The 17,027-nt window shown below is 42.8% G+C and overlaps 1 protein-coding gene across 1 annotated transcript in view; it reads left to right on the top strand.

The window, feature by feature from the left end:
• Positions 1-15,904, top strand: part of LOC141200227 (glycoprotein-N-acetylgalactosamine 3-beta-galactosyltransferase 1-like) — a 90,265-nt gene extending 74,361 nt beyond the window's left edge. The window contains exon 4 of the mRNA XM_073663274.1: positions 15,503-15,904. Within this exon, the coding sequence (XP_073519375.1) occupies positions 15,503-15,730 (228 nt within the window). The 3' untranslated portion in view covers positions 15,731-15,904. The remainder of the gene's footprint in view (positions 1-15,502) is intronic.
• Positions 15,905-17,027: the final 1,123 nt, after the last annotated feature.

Raw genomic sequence — 17,027 nt, 5'->3', positions numbered from 1 at the left:
TGCTTTTACCTTCTCTGCAATCTCCTTCTTTAGTCCATTCATGAAAGCGCTTGCTAATACCCTCTCACTAGTCTTATTTCCGGGGTTCAACCCCATTTCTGACCAGGTTTTCTTTAATGCATAGAAATAATCCTTAGGATCTTCCTCCTTCCCCTGCACTCTATCTTCTAGTGTAACTTGCTTTTCTGCTTGCCTGTCTTTACATGCTTTTACCAACGCTTTTACGTACAGAACCCCGGCTGCTGCATCATTAGCCTCCGCTACATCAGGGCCCGTTCTACTGTCATATTGTTTATAAGTTTCGTCCGTCAGTCTGTCATACCGAGCTTCATCTGCCAATTTCCCCTTAATTACCCCTTGCAGATCTATTCTAGTGGCATGGTAGGTATCCTGTATGGTGGTGATCATTCTAGCGAAACCCATAGGGGACTGGGACGGATCTGGCAGCTGGGAGATCAACGCCAACTGCTCTGAAGGACTCCATGGTCTATACATTAACATTGTGCGAGCTTCCTGACCTGGAACAACTGCGTTTTCCCCCGCTGCTGCTGCTGCTCCCAGTGCTCCTGGCACAACTACTGTCCTCATTGGGAATAGACTAGCTGGGTGGGGTCTCGGTCCTCCACATGCAACACAGATGTCTACTGTCAAGGGGTTCTGCTGTTCACACCTGGGGCAAACCCAACAATTGGGTTCCTGAGAATTCTGGTACTGGGGTGGGGGTGAGCTGGGTGACGTCGGGAGCGGACAGAGAGAAAAATCTGTCATTCCGGTTTTTGTCAGTCTGTAACGTCCGTCTCCTAATTCTTCAATTTTTCCTTTAAAATGAGCACATGCATTCATCCATACATCCACTGTCTTCAACAGACCCTTATCTTTCAGCCATCCATGATAGCAGTTAAAGAAGGATTTCGATTTCTCTCCATTCATCTCTCCATTCTCATTCATTCCCGCTTTACACAATATTTTGTCAATTCCAATCAGTGCCTGATTCCCTTCTCTGCGTACCACTAAGTCTTTGGCTATAATGCCTTCTTTGGCATTTTGGTTCCCCATTTTTTCGGTTCTCCTCATTTAGAGTAGACTCCTCAGTCACTTAGACAATGGTCACTTAGACAATGGGCCACAAAGGTTTCTGAACCATTCCACTACTAGGCTTCCAGGACTTATACGCCAACCAGAAAAACAGACCAAAAACACCAATCCCGATACACACCCACAACACAATCATCGGATCCATACTTTCATTCTTAAGTTTTTCCAAAGGATAGAAGCCAGGATTGACAATTTATCTGAGGGAATTCTACTGGTTCAAAGGGACCTGAGCCAGACAACAATCTGTGAATTACCTGGGGAGCCGACCGCTTGGGGGTGAGGGAGTCTCTTCTCTGCAGTGATATAATTAGGTAGAATATAACAGTTATTCTTACCTCAGCGCTGTATATATCACCAACAGAGAGCTTCACTCGTCCCACGTCTCGGACCGGTCGAGCACCCTTGGGTAGATTAACTCAAGGTCCCTGTTCGAGGCGCCAGCTGTGGTCACTGCATTCTGAGTCTTCTATCCTTTGGATTACGAGCTCGGAGAGATGAGACACAGGACAGGATGTGTGTCAAACAAACTCTAAACTTTATTACAAAGCATGGGTTTTATATCCACCCTGAAGGCAGGAAACGGATTTACCATATATGGTTTGATTATACAATTTTAGCACACAAAGACTGCTTTCTATTCTCGTGCTTGTGTTGAAACATTCAATCGGACACATTTGATTAGACACATTTAATCAGATACATTCTGATGACTAGCAAGGACGCATTATTGATTCAAGAAGGAACATTCACTGCTGGTGTTATTTTAACCTAAAGTAACTTTCAGACTTATATAGCATAGATGGGGTCTTTGAATTTGAGGGGCCTCATCTTCTGCTATAACAAAGTGATAGTTCATTTTTTCATTTTAAGACTAGTATCCAGGTCTAATTAAATTAATGAATAGACTGGATAAGATTGCTCTAAAAGCACGGTGGAATTTATGAATTTTATTTTAATTATAAGAATAATAAAGGTTATATTTTAAATATTATTTTGAGTCCACCTAAGTCAGTGATAAAATGCAATTTAGTGGACTCTAATATATGGAGTCTTGTGATCCTCAATCAGTGAATCGTTGGTGACTTTAGTCAGGGCAGCTTCAGTAGAATGGTGCGGTCAGAAGCCAGATTGGAGGCAGTCAAAGAGGGAGCAGGAGGAGAGGTGGGAGGACAGCTCAAGATGGATGTGTTGTTCCAGTAGTTTTTAGGCATAGGAAAGAAGTGATATGGGGCGATAGCTGACAGAGAGGAAGGGTCAAGGGGTGACTTTTTGAGAATGGGTGTGATCAAGGCATGTTTGAAGCATGAGATGAAGATACCAGTTGCTAGTGACAGGTTGAAGAGGTGGGTTAGGGTTGGGATGAAGACTGCGGTAAGGTTTGGGATAAGGTGGGATGGGATTGGGTCAAGTTCACAGGTGGTGAGATGTGACTCTGGACAATGCATCTGCATGCTTATTCTCAGCTTTCAATTGATAGGAGATCTTGTAGCAGTATTTGGAGATTCTCGTAACCCACCTCTGCTCCAGCAAGCCCAGTTTAGCATTCTCCAAGTGGGCGAGGGGATTGTTGTCGTTCTGTACATGTACTGTACCTCAGACCCCAACAGGTACTCCGCAAATTTTTTGGTCATGGCCCACACCAGCGCCAGCAACCCCAACTTGAATGAACTGTAATTATCGGGGTTTTCTTGGAGTCCTTCAGTGATTAACTAGCGTATGTGATCACCTTTTCTTGCCCTTCTTGAACTTGACACAACACTGCCCTCAGACTATAAAGACTTCCATAAGTGTACAACACAAAGGGTTGGGAGAAATCAGCATACGCCAGGATGGGAGCATCAGTTATTGCCAGCTTTAGTGCCCTGAAAGCCTCTTCTTGTCTTGGACCCCATTGGATTCACCATTGCTTGGTCCCTCCAGCTGTCTGCCTCAATACTCATGTATTGGTGTTGCACTCTTGACAAAGTCCTTGATAAACCTCTGAAAGTGCTCAGACAGTCCCAGGAATGCTCTTCCCTCCCTCAGTGTTGTGGGCATATGCCATTTCTGTACAGCAGCTACTTTCTCTGTGGTGGGGTAGACCCCTGCGCTGGAGACTGTATTCCCAAGATACTTGATCTCCCTCTGAAACAGGTGACACTTCGGAGTTTTATTTTCAGTCTGTGACTCTGAAGCCATTTCAACACCTGCCCTTATCTGAAGAGATGTTCCTCGAAGGTGGCAGAATAGATGATGATGTAAGTAAGATATATTAAGGTTGCTTTGAAATTTAGGTCCCCCAAGCATCTTTCCATCAGGTGCAGTAGTCAACCTGAACGGCATCTGATTGAACTCGAATAATCCCATTGGAAGAATGAAGGCAGTCTTCTATCGGTCCTTCGCAGCCACGGGGACCTGCCAATAATCACTGGCCAAGTCGATAGAAGAGAAGTATTTGGCTTTTCCCAAGATGGACAGGGAGTATTCTATCTTTGGCAGAGGGTATGAGTCTCGTACGGTGCAGGCATTCAATCGTCGATAATCCACACAGAATTTGAATGTCCCATCCTTCTTCTGGACCAGTACAATTAGGGCAGCCCAGGGGCTCTGGCTCTCCCATATCATAGCATATATGACAGGAAATTTTTTACTCCCTCGTACAATTGAGGTGGGTTCTGTCGGTATCGTTCTTGCGTAGGGGCCATACCCGCCATAAGAATCTCATGTTGGATGGCCTTAGTGCACCCGAAGTCGTTGTCACGTTGAACAAACACCACTTGGTATCAACTAAGTATGTCTTCTACCTGCCCCACTTGCCTGGGGGTGAGTTCTGTCAGGTCCCCTTTCATCTGTTCCAAGATCTTGCACCCTGCTCTGTCGGGTTGGTGTGAATCTCTCCTTTTGAGTTTCTTAGCTGGAATATTCCTTGTGGTTTTCTCATTCCTTTATCTAAATTAGCCAGCATCCGTCCTGGCTTATTTCCAAATCTATAGAAGAAGGTTTCGGATTTAAAAAGATTAGTGATGAGCGAGTGTATTCGTTACTATTCGCTATTCGCACGAATAGTAAGGTATTCGGGTTAATTGTTATTCGGCGAGTATTTGTGTACTCGCCTCGCTATATTCTGATGTCCCACCCTGCAGTTTTGGCGCCTCCTTTGCAGCCACTAAACATGCTGGGCTTCTTAACCAGTCACAATAATGCCGCAGATATCTTGATTGTGGCATTACTGTGATTGGATGGCCGCCCAGCGTCATAGGGTCTATTTAAGCCCTGCCGCCACCATTTTGTGCACATTGCGTCTGGAGCCTGCGTTCTATAAGCATAGGGAGAGATCGCTGAGCTGCTAGGGAGAGTGTTTAGGCCTCTTGATCAAACAAAAGTCTTTGTAAGGGCTACCTGCAGTGTGTACTAGTTCTGTGTTTAAAGGAGCCGCTCACTAGCTCCATAATACCACCAAAAAATAGCTCTTTTCAGAGCTGAAGACAACAAAGTCTGAGTACAGGGGAGAGCTTGTGAATTAGCTAGGAAGAGGATAAAGTATTCTTCTAGTGTCCATCTTAAAACAGCTCTTGTCAGAAAGCAATATTTTTCCTGCACACACAGAATTAGCATTGTGTGCTGCCTTTTTTTTTCTTTAAGCACAGATCTATTTTCCCTGCTGTTTTAGGGGTCTTGGATTGCCCTGCACAAAACAGTAGTCCAAACATTTCCTACTGCCTGCTACAAAAAAGCACCAGGCCATTTTAACCACTGTTTTGGGGTGTCAGCCTGCCTTCTGTCCATATTAGTCTACGTAAAAAATCTTTGATTGCCCTGCACAAAACAGTAGTCCAAACATTTCCTACTGCCTGCTACAAACAATCAACAGGCCATTTTAACCACTATTTTGGGGTGTCAGCCTGCCTTCTGTCCATATTAGTCTACGTAAAAAATCTTTGATTGCCTTGCACAAAGCAGTAGTCCAAACATTTCCTAATGCCTGCTACAAAGCAAGCACCAGGACATTTTAACCTCTATTTTGGAAGCCACCATCCCAAGATCCACCAATCACAAATAGTAGTTAGGCTGGACTAGGAATTCTGTCCTGGTTTGTCCACTGCACAATCTGTGTAGGGTTTGTAAAATTTAGCCCTATGGACTGAGTCATGGTTGATGCAGGAAGCCACCATCCCAAGGGCCTCCAATCACAAATAGTAGTTAGGCTGGAGTAGGAATACTGTCCTGGTTTGTCCACTGCACAATGTGAATAGAGTTTCTAAAAATTAGCCCTATGGGCTGAGTCATGGTTGACGCAGGAAGGAAATGGGTTCTTATGGGAAGGGGGTGATGTTAACAGCAGTAGCATGAATCTGCATTTTTGGTGAATTTAGGTTGGCTTGCTCTCATCTGGAGGGACTACAAACTGTGGAGATATCCAGTCCTTGTTGAATTTAATCAGAGTAAGTCTGTCTGCATTTTCCATGAAGAGGCGGGTGCGCCTATCAGTGATGATTGCCCCAGCGGAACTGAAATCACGCTCAAACACCACACTAGCAGCCGGGCAGGCCAGCACCTCCAAGGCATATAAGGAGAGGTCGGGCCAAGTTCTCAGCTTAGACATCCAATAATTAAAGGGAACTGAAGCGTTAGAAAGGACGCACGTATGGTCACTTAAGTACCCTTTGACCATGTTCTGCAACTTATCCATCCTTGGCATTGTTACAGGCACAGAGAGCCTTTACTGTTGTGCTAGTCTATTACAAATTGCCCAATTTGTGCACATTTTCCCCCCACCTCTGTTGGAGCTGGTGTTCTTGTCTCTCCCCATTATCCCTTGGTGTTGAAAAGAGTCGGAACCTCTGCGACCAGCATTGTCTGAGGGTGATGTTTTCAGCAACTAATCTACAACGGCCCTCTTGAACAATTCAACTGTAAAACTCTTTGTTGACTCCAAAAGGAGAGAAGGAAATTTCTCCTTGTACCGTGGATAAAGTTGGCCAACCAGTATAGGTTGCTCTTGTCACCTGCACCTTAAAAACATCTCCATAATCCGACCTTTTCTCACCTTTGAAACTGCTAAAACTCTTACTGTCAGTCTTATTCACTCTCATCTGGACTACTGCAACTCTCTTCTGATCAGCCTCCCTCTTACCAAACTTTCTTCACTTCAGTCCGTCCTGAATGCGGCAGCCAGGGTCGTATTTCTGTCCAGTCGCTTCACCGATGCCTCCATCTTGTGCCAGTCATTACACTGGTTGCCCATTTGCTACAGCGTCCAATATAAACTCATTACTCTCACCCACAAAGCTCTCCACAGTTCTGCACTGCCTTATATCTCCTCTCTCATCTCTGTCTATCGCCGTACACGTGCCCTCCATTCTACAAATGACCTAAGACTAACATCCCCCATAATCTGAACCTCGCACCTCCGTCTCCAAGACTTCTCTCATGCTGCACCAGTTCTCTGGAAAGCTCTATCCCGGACGATCCAACTGATGCCCAGCCACCACGTCTTCAAGCATGCTTTAAAAGCCCATCTCTTTAAACAAGCCTACCACCTCAACTACTCAGTAAACTAACTTTCCCTTGTTCCCTCCTTCTAAATATTATTCTGAATCTGCACCCTACTATTCATCTGTCTCCACACCCTCCATGCACACGATAACTACACTTGATACTTGATTATTGCACTTAAACATACTGGCTGATAACCGGATCATGCAGTCATATATGAAATCCCTACTTATTATAATTGCCTGACCTGAAATAACATGAACTTTTCACCTATTGTGTCCACCCATTGCCTTGTTGAATGTAAGCTTGCGAGCAGGGACCTCACTCCTAATATAACTGTTTAAACTGAATTTATTGTTTGTACGTCTCCACTTAATTGTAAAGTGCTGCGGAATATGTTGGCACTATATAAGTAAAAAAATATTATTATTATTACTGTTGGATAAAATGTGTATCACGCGAAGGTCTTGCCACAGACACTTACACATGAACGGTGCCATGTGGGCCAAGCTGCAAAAAGGCATATGTGCTGTGTCCCCAACAGTACTGTAGAAACAGTACCCATCCTCTCCTCACGTTGACTCACCTCTTCCTCCTCCACCTCCTCCTCTCCAGCCCATCCCAGCTGGACAGACATGAAGCTTGGGTTAGGTGTCCCCTCTGTAGCATTACGATTCCCCTCAGTAGCTCAGAAAAACAAATCCTTTCCCTCCTCATCTTCCTCCTCATCATCCAATGTTGCCTCAGAATATTGGCTAGGCTGGGTAGTATCACCCATTGGGAAATCTGGCTCCATACCAACATGCTGGGCACTCAAAGCTTCCTCTTTGAGATTATGCAGTGATTGTTTCAAGAGACACAGCAGTGGGATGGTTACGCTGATAATAGCCTGATCACCGCTCACAAGGTTGGTGCAGTACTCAAAGTTCTCAAGAACCTCACAAATGTCAGCGATCCACACCCACTCGACAGTTGTTATGTGTGGTGGCTGACTCTCAGTCTGACCGGCATGCTGAAGTTGGTATTCAGCTACTGCCCTCTGCTGTTCACTAATCCTCGCCAACATATGATAGGTGGCGTTCCACCGCGTGGGCAGGTCGCAAATGAGTCGGTGACTAGTCAAATTCAAGCGCTTTTGCAGCGCTGTAAAAGCAGCAAAAGCTGTAGAGGAATGGTGGAGGTGGGCACTAATATGGCGCACCTTCTCAAGTAGGTACCGCAAGTCACGGAAAGTTTTCAAAAATTTTCAAACAACTAGGTTCAGCATGTGAGCCATGCATGGCACGTGTACCAGCTTGCCGATCTTTAAAGCTGCCACCAGGTTACGCCCATTATCGCAGATGACCAGACCGGGTTGGAGGTGCAGCGGGGATAGCCACTGATTGGTCTGTTGTTTTAAAGCTCGCTACAGCTCTGTTGCAGTGTGTGCTTTCTGACCTAAACAGATCAGCTTCAGCAGAGCGTCTTGCCACTTTGCCGATGAGCTGCTGCACAGGTCCCAGGTTGGCAGTGATGGGGAGGGTAATTCAGCAGAGGATGAGGAGCAGGAGAAGGGGAGAGAGGAAGTGGAATATGAAGAGGTGGAAACCCTGACAGAAGTTGGGCCTGCTATTCTTAGCGTGGGTGGGATATGTGATGTTCCAGTTTGCGCTTTTTCTTCCACCCTCCACCAGGTTCCCCCAGTGTGCCATGACAGAAATGTATCGTCCCTGTACACAACAATTTGTCCAGATGTCTGCTGTTAGGTGGACCTTCTGGGTTACGGCGTGGGTGAGAGCACGGTTCAGATTGTTTAACACGTGCTTGTGTAACGCAGGGACGGCACACGGGGCAAAATAGTGGCGGCTGGGAACATTGTATCATGGGGCAGCCAAAGCCAAGAGATCACGGAAGACTGTGCTCCCACAAGCCTAAACGGCAACATCTCCACAGCTAGCAATTTGGCTTTGTGCGAGTTTAGTATTTGTGCCTGTGTGTGCGTGCCTGGGTATTTACGCTTTCTTTCCAAGCTCTCAGGCACAAACAATTAGACGCTTTGCTGGCACAAGGAAGTAGATGTGGTTGATGTTTGTTGTGTGTGAGCAACCGCAGCTTGTGGGCAGGAGGTATGAGCGACTGATTCTTGAACAACAGATTCTGAAGGACATAGCCAAGGTGACATGGCATAAGTCTCCACCGAACCCAAAAGCACTACGGATACTGGCTGGTGATGAGCTCATGCAGCCTTTATCTATCCCTCATCCCCTCAAGATGGCTGGACCATCACTGTAAATAAGCCCCTGTCCTTTGTGTCACCCCCCCCCATTGTAGATCGTAAGCTCTTATGAGCAGGGTCATCATTATTTTTGCTTTAATTATCATTAATTATTAATTATTTTAGCTATGTTACTTATGACTGTTGAATATGCACCTCTGAATTGTAAAGCGCTGTGGAATAGGTTGGCGCTATATAAATAAAGAGTATTATTATTATTATTATTATTATTGGTTTGACCCGCAGACGCAGATTTGGTACCCTGGTGTTCCGCCCACCTACTGGGGTGCTTGGCTGACATGTGGTTTCTCATACTGGTGCTGCTCAGGTTGCCTTTCCCCTGGCCTCTGCTCAACTTGGTATGGCAGATACTACAGACAACAATGTTTTCCTCTGAAGGACTTTCAGAAAAAAAAATTCCACACAGCAGCTGAACGCCCCCTAGCCCTGACTTGGCGCACAGCGGGGGTGCTCTTGGGAACAGTTGACCCAGTTTTCACTCTTCCTCTGTGTTGTTGTCATGGCTATGCGTGCCAGCTGTCCAGGTCGGATCAGTGGACTCATCATCGACCACCTCACCTTCTATCTCATCCTCCTTCCCAGTTGACATTGTAGGCTGACCTGATGGCAACTGTGTCTCATCATCATCAGTCTCCACCAATGGAGACAGTAAATGACGTTCCTCCAAGTGGCTTTCTTCTGGCCGTAGGTCCTCCAATACTTGAGCATCAACGCAAGCCACCTCTTCTTGTCCCTCTTCAGTGTTGCACGGTGATAGGCCAGAGCCAACCAAAGGATACGTACCAAACACATCCTCGGAGTGGCCAAGTTTGAGGTCATATGTCTCTTGTGACTGATAATGGCGGGAAGAAGGAGAACCAGCTTCAGGATTGGAAGGGCCAGCCTTCTGTGTATCCACAGTAGACTGTGTGGTCGTGGAAGATTTGTTGCTGCTTGACAAATGCGTAGAGGCCTTGTCTGCTATCCAAGACAGAATCTGCTCGCACTCTTCTGGCTTCCACACACGTTTACGTTCCAGACTGGGAACTTTTTCCAGGAACATAGTGGATGCATAAAGCTTCTTCTGACCTGACACAGACTGAGTACTTTCTCACGCACCACTGACAACACCACGTCCACGTCCCTTAACAACAGGCTTTTTTGGCATTTTGGGTTTTGTTGACAGATTTTCAGATGTTGATGGCACAAGCCAAGCTAGCTGTCACAGGCAAAGCCAAAATAGTGAGACAACCATGACACAGCCCATAGGGCTAATTTTTACAAATCCTATGCACATTATGCAGTGGACAAACCTGGACAGTATTCCTACTCCAGCCTAACTACTATTTGTGATTGGAGGCCCTTGGGATGGTGGCTTCCTGCGTCAACCATGACTCAGCCCATAGGGATAATTTTCACAAACCCTATGCACATTGTGCAGTGGACAATTCTGGAATGTACAGTAGTCCTACCAAACTAATATTTGTCATTGGAGGCCCTTGTCACAGGTTGTGCCACACTGTGATTGAGATAGGGGATACATATTCAATAGAAATTTACACTGACTGTTGATGACCGACTGATGGCCCTCTGAAAACTTGAATTGAGGGCCACAACTACTACAGTACTCTATCGTAGATAATGTTTGTCAAGAGAGGCCCTTGTCATGCAATCTTCCTGCACTTATGACACAGCCCCCAGCCCCAGGAGTAATTTTTGGAAATACAATGCACATTCTGCACTGGACCAAGTAGTACAGTATCAAGAAGTCTGCTCATGCTATATAATCTGGGGAATATTGACAATCAAAATCTTGAAGCTTCTCCAACCTATCCTGGAGGGGGGGAACCATATATCATTTGTCCATTGACTTGCACAAGTGATATATTTGAGCTCATCATCCAGTTGACTAGTGCAGCTTTATTTTTCCGGTTCACAGAGTTCAGCCATACCTGAGGTTCGTAGGCCGCACTCACTGCTACGTTCTAGTACTCCATATCTCTTGGCCATTTTCTCTGTAGTCTCTGCCCTTAAATGAGTTAAATAATAGTGAGGGTCCTACAATATGAATAAGTGAGGGCACTCTCAAATGTACACAAGAGGCACCTCCAAAATTTCTAGAGGAGGGCACTTCAAAATGTATGTTACAGGGCCACACAAGGGCTCTCACAAAACTCAGCTTTACTGCCTACTGCAGGCCCTCTGAACATTCGAATTTAGGCCGTAGTATCATATGGTGGTGGAGGAGGAGGGTTAAGCCCAACGCTACAATGGGCACATTGTAAACTGCTATGGAATATGTATTCCACTATCTGAGTGTCAATGATGGAGGGACCGATCAAATGTCTAAGTAACAGCTGTCCCTCCAAAACACGTTACAGAGCCACCTGAGGCCTCTCAGGTCAAAGATCAACATATCTACTGGTGCGTTCTAGCTGTGCCTGTAAAGTGCTGGGGAATAGCGAACTAAAAATGATGTATGACAGAGGGACCTACAAAATGTATAAGTCAGGGCCCTCCCAATTGTAAAAGGCGATTGTAAAAAAGCCACAACAGTACAACAGTGTGTGAACAAACGCTAAAAGGGATATTTTTTGGGTTTCTCTGGTTTATTTAGCCTTATATACAAGTGATTATGCAGGAAAAACTGTTTCTTAACCTTTTTGGCCTTTTAAATGCAATTTCGGTAAGGTTTGGTAGTTGTTCTTGTGTGTCTGTAAAAGTGGCGTAACACTGCGACAAACTTATTCCCAGAAACCATATGTGAGTCAGAAATGCATGCAGGCACATTCTCCATGCTCTTCCCATTCTGTTTCATCACTTTCCCATCAATTTCAGCCTTTTCCTCAGGTCCCCAGACCCCTTTGTAGGGTCCAGCAGAAAATTACTTGCATTTCCCATTGACTTAGATTGTACTCGCTATTCGGAACGAATATGCGATTATTACAAAGTACTCGTTATGAGTATAGCAATTACGAATATTACGGTACTCGCTCAACACTAAGAAAGATAGAATTTTTCCCTTAAATCTGCATAGAGATTAAATTCTGTTTGTTTTTGTGACCATTTGTTCCTTATTCATGAGGGACGAGTCGAGAAAGAATTTGGTGTAGGCTTGTTTTAGTTCAATGGAGAGTTCACTATATTTTTTAAGAACTTTTTTTTAATGGCAAAATGTATATGCCAGAATTTTCCCCCGAAGTACTGCCTTCGACATCTCTGTGTGCTCCTTACAGGAAAACTTCACGCAAACATTGACTCCACCCTGTTAAGGGAGCAGGTGGTGTACATGTAATGAGCTGATATGATTTTCATATATAGTTAATTTCCAGAAATTTGCTATAAAACAGTATCTCACTTTAACAGTTTAACATATTGTTATTATCCTGAGCATTTTAGTGCAAACACGCGTCACTACAACAAAAGGAGATATAAAGACATTTGTGAGAAAGATAACAGTGAACATTCTGTTGTACCCTACTTTGGAGTACTACACATGCTCAATGGCAACAAGCCTGTTGTAAAAGTCTAGGACAGGTATCTATCAGTGTATTCTTAGCCATTTTTGTGTACTATGGTGATTACCTCCCTAGACAAAACAAATTTTCAGAGAACCCCTCTTTTAAAGATGTATCTATTTTTTCATCTCCGCATTCCAAAAGCCATACAATGTATACTATACATTTTGTATACTATACAATGTATACTATACATTTTTTATTATTTTTTTTTCTGAGGGTGTTTTGGGGGATTTATTCTTTATAGCATTCATCGTGTTGTATAAATTCAATTTTTTTTTTACTTTATTTTGTGGGTCAGTATGATTATGGAAATTTCAAATTGATGTAATATTTTTAATATTAGAATATTTTATTTTTCCTTGTGTACGTACACACATACACATGTCAACTGAAAGTGATGTTACTGGTTAAGGATTTGTCCAAATGAACAGTAGGACAGCATGCAGGGGCCACAGAAGCGGTTGTCCTGAGCCGAGTTTGCAGGGACAAAGTTTTGAAAAGTAAAACAAAAGAAAATTACAATGACATCACTACCACTGAAGAACAAGGGCAAGAACATGCCCCAAACTTTTGATGGAGTGCTGCAAATCTCCATATGAGCTCCACCTTGAGCTGTATCTGTGCCACTGACGCTGATACAGGTGTATCCTGTGGTAGTTAGCTCAGGGAATGGTTAGCTTCTCACCCCACCACTCACCATTCTGTGGTTTGCAGGCTACTATAGGTCTATATTTAGAAATTGTCAGTGTCCCGACGCAGGGCATCTCAATGACATCACTGCATTGTGCCATCTGTGCCTTCAGGCTCTCTGTGCCGGTAAGACTTGGGCTTAGTCACTTGTAATGAGTGAGTATATACTTTATTATTTTTTGTGGCAGTTGGCACAAGGATGGCATTATTAATAATAATAATAATCTTTTTATTTATATAGCGCCAACATATTCCGCAGCGCTTTACAATTCAGACAATTTATAGACATTATTGCCACTGTTCCCATTGGGGCTCACAATCTACATTCCCTATCAGTATGTCTTTGGAGTGTGGGAGGAAACCAGAGAACCTAGAGGAAACCCACGCAAACACGGGGAGAACATACAAACTCCTTGCAGATGTTGTCCTTGGTGGGATTTAAACCCAGGACCCCAGCGCAGCAAGGCTACAGTGCTAACCACTGAGCCACCGTGCTGCCCTATTATTACTTTTGCAGTGGCACTATGGGGCATCATTACTTTTTAAAGGTGCACTTAAATGTCAATAATAATGTCTAAAGAGGGCATAATATGTTTTGTTTTAAGAGGTCACTCAGGAGGCACTCAGTGGGCATTATTAATGGGTAAGAGCGGGTGTTTGTCTGGCCACTTGTCTTGTGCTTCCCGACTGCAAATAATTTAAATAAGCAGCGGACTTTCCCTCCAGAACATTCTGCATATATTGCAGCATGTGCCCAAAGAAGAAAACCAGAACTTATGGTCATAGAAAGAATCAGTATCAAAGAGATAAATTAAAAACACTTTACTTTGCCAACCATTGGTTATGTGGTGGCACTGTACAGAAAAGGTTCACACACACACTGATAAAACAAACACTCCAAATATGTGTATCACTCACTACAAAGATACAAAAAATCAGTGATATTATTCCGGACCAAATAGAGTATTGTAATGAGACTGTATGTGTCACAAACCTGCACAAAGATAATTGAGATAGATGGTAATAATAATCACGTAGAAAATTCAAAGTCCATATAGTCCACAAAGACCATTCATGTAGTAATGGTTGTATTGGAAAGCTCATGTTATCAGATCACCATATAAAGGGAAGTAGGGGAAGGGGTGGGCGCCACACACAACTCTCCGGACCATCAGGTATTGTACCCATATGAGCCTCCCATATATAAACTATGTGTAAGTACTGTGTGTTACTTACCATGTGTCTGCATCTTTCTTATATGGCTGTGATAACGGCATTTTCACATATGGGCTTCCTATAGATATTCTTTTTTATCTCTTATCCACCTATTGGCCATATTGTATGTCACCATATATTTCTATCTTTCCTATATGGCTATTTCACGGTTGTTTTATATCTAACCATATTGAAGTGGTATGTGATTTTTATATATATTTGTTTAACTTCTGGGAAAATACCTAATACATGACTATTCACTATTGTTGAACCACTACTCCATCTAGTGGATGTTGTCAGTATTTAGCTATACAATATGAATAGGAATTTTACTTCCCTTTCTATGGCGATTTGCTCACATGACCTTTCCAATACATCCATTACTACATGTATGGTCTTTGTGGACTATATGGACTTTGAATTTTCTACTTGATTACTATTATTATTCTTTGTGCGGGTTTGTGACACATACAGTCTCATTACAATACTGTATTTGGACCGGAATAATATCACCGATTTTTTGTATCTTTGTATTGAGTGATATATATATATTTCACGTTTGTTTTATCAGTGTGTGTGCACCCTTTTCTGTACAGTGCCACCACATAACCACTAGGTGTAAAAATAAAGTTTTTTTAAGTTATCTCTTTGTTTCTGACTCTTTCTATGATTATAAGTTCGGGTTTTCTTCTTTGGGCACATATTCCTTCCGAATGGTCTGCCATTCCATATTCACGGCAGATATATGTCAACCAATTATTTTGTGATTATTTCCCCTAGTATAAAATGGTATATTTTGCATTGACATATATCACCTGCTGAGTTCAGTTTATGTTCTAATAATATATTGCAGTTCCATCAAAGTCTTTCATATAAACTAGGGAGAAAATCCCCAGGATTAACTTAGCCACACTTCCAAACTATTTGGTGCGTATTGTCCCACTTCTGATGTAGCTAGCATATTCCATTGTGGAAATTCCTCATTGTGGAATTGTCCTCTTCCGATATATCATAAGACTTTTATGTCTATGAATGGTTCAATCCTATTAGACAGTGGTGGCCAACTGTTTCTGTGATATGCAGTATAACTTTAGGGATGAGGCCATCATGACTTTTTGCTTTTCACCCATTAGTAGAACTATAATATGAGCATTCTAGTAATGTGAAGAGAGAAAAATGATATTCTATATATATAATGCATTTTCTTAACGTTTCGAGATGACATTAATCATTTTGTATTTTTGCTCATCAGGGTCCTCAGTGCTGTTCAGACCTGGCTATATCCTTCCACTATGTTAATGCAGAACTCATGCACACATTGGAGTATTTCACTTATCACCTGAGAGCATATGGATACCAATATAGATATCAACCACAGTTGTCAAATCTCACCAAGCACCTGATATTTGAAAATAACAGCCAACAAACAAAATGGGAACCTAACAGAAACCTGTCATCGTCTACCATCAATAAAGTATGACATAACTTTAAAAATAGTAAAAAGTCACAGACTCAGCTCTGGATGATGTTTTCTTGTTTTTATGGGGAGTGATCATTCAAAATAACCATCAACCCACCAGTTGGATATGATCTTTTAAAGATTGACATTTTCAAGAAAAATGTTTGCCTACAGAATAAACAGCTGTAAAAATCATTTACAGAAGTTCAGAGTCTCTTCATTGAATATTGCTCCACTTTTATGCATCCTCTACACTGAGTGTTGATCCCCTAGAGCAGTGATGTCAAACTCAAATACACAGAGGGCCAAAATTAAAAACTTTGACAAAGTCGTGGGCCAACCTTAATATTTATTTAAAAAAAAGTCTACAATTGAGAAAGTTTTTCCTTATCAACAAATATAATGCTGAAACTTTTCATATGAAAATAAACTTAAAGGGTTGCAAAGCACATTTTGATTTATAGATCTTAGAATAAAATTAGCACATAATCACAAATAGGTCATACTGGAATAATATAATATATTATGTAAAAGCAGTAAAAAGCATATGGCCGAATGGCCTAATTTAAATAATAATAATAATCTTTTAAATATGTAATAACAAAGGATAAAAAAAATTGAATAGTCCTCCAAATAGAATAATGGGCCCCATGGAGATACAGTATAATGGGCCTCACATAGTCCTCCATACAGAATAATGGGCCCCACATAGTTCTCCATACAGTATAATAGGCTCCACATAGTCCTCCATACAGAATAATGGGCCCCACATAGTCCTCCGTACAGTATAATGGCCCCATATAGTCCTCCATATAGTGTAATGGCACCACATAGTCCTCCATATAAATTAATGGGCCCCACAAAGTCATCCACACAGAATAATGGGCCCCACATAGTTCTCCATACAGTATAATGGCCCCACATACTCATCTATGCAGTATAATGGGCCCCACATAGTACTCCATACAGTATAATGGCCCCAAATAGTCCTCCATACAGTATAATGGCCCCAAATAGTCCTCCATACAGTATAATGGGCCCCACATAGTCCTCTATACAGTATAATGTGCCCCAAATAGTCCTCCATACAGTATAATGGGCCCCACATAGTCCTCCATACATTATAATGGGCCCCTCATAGTCTTCCATACAGTATAATGGCCCCACAGTCCCGATGTTGAGGGCCAAATATAATCACCCTGAATGCCAGATTTGGCCCGCAAGCCAGAGTTTGACATGTGTACCCTAGAGGCTTCAGAATCTTCTGCATTTTTGGACAACGTTTTTACCGTATATCTTTGGAAATATAGGTGTAAGA

This window comes from Phyllobates terribilis, unplaced genomic scaffold (genome assembly GCF_046119375.1).
Source record: "Phyllobates terribilis strain yellow unplaced genomic scaffold, ASM4611937v1 Scaffold_2__4_contigs__length_985480577, whole genome shotgun sequence".
Classification (NCBI taxonomy): Eukaryota; Metazoa; Chordata; class Amphibia; order Anura; family Dendrobatidae; genus Phyllobates; species Phyllobates terribilis.
Note: the sequence above shows the minus strand (reverse complement) of the source record. Positions and strands in the feature narration are given on the sequence as shown.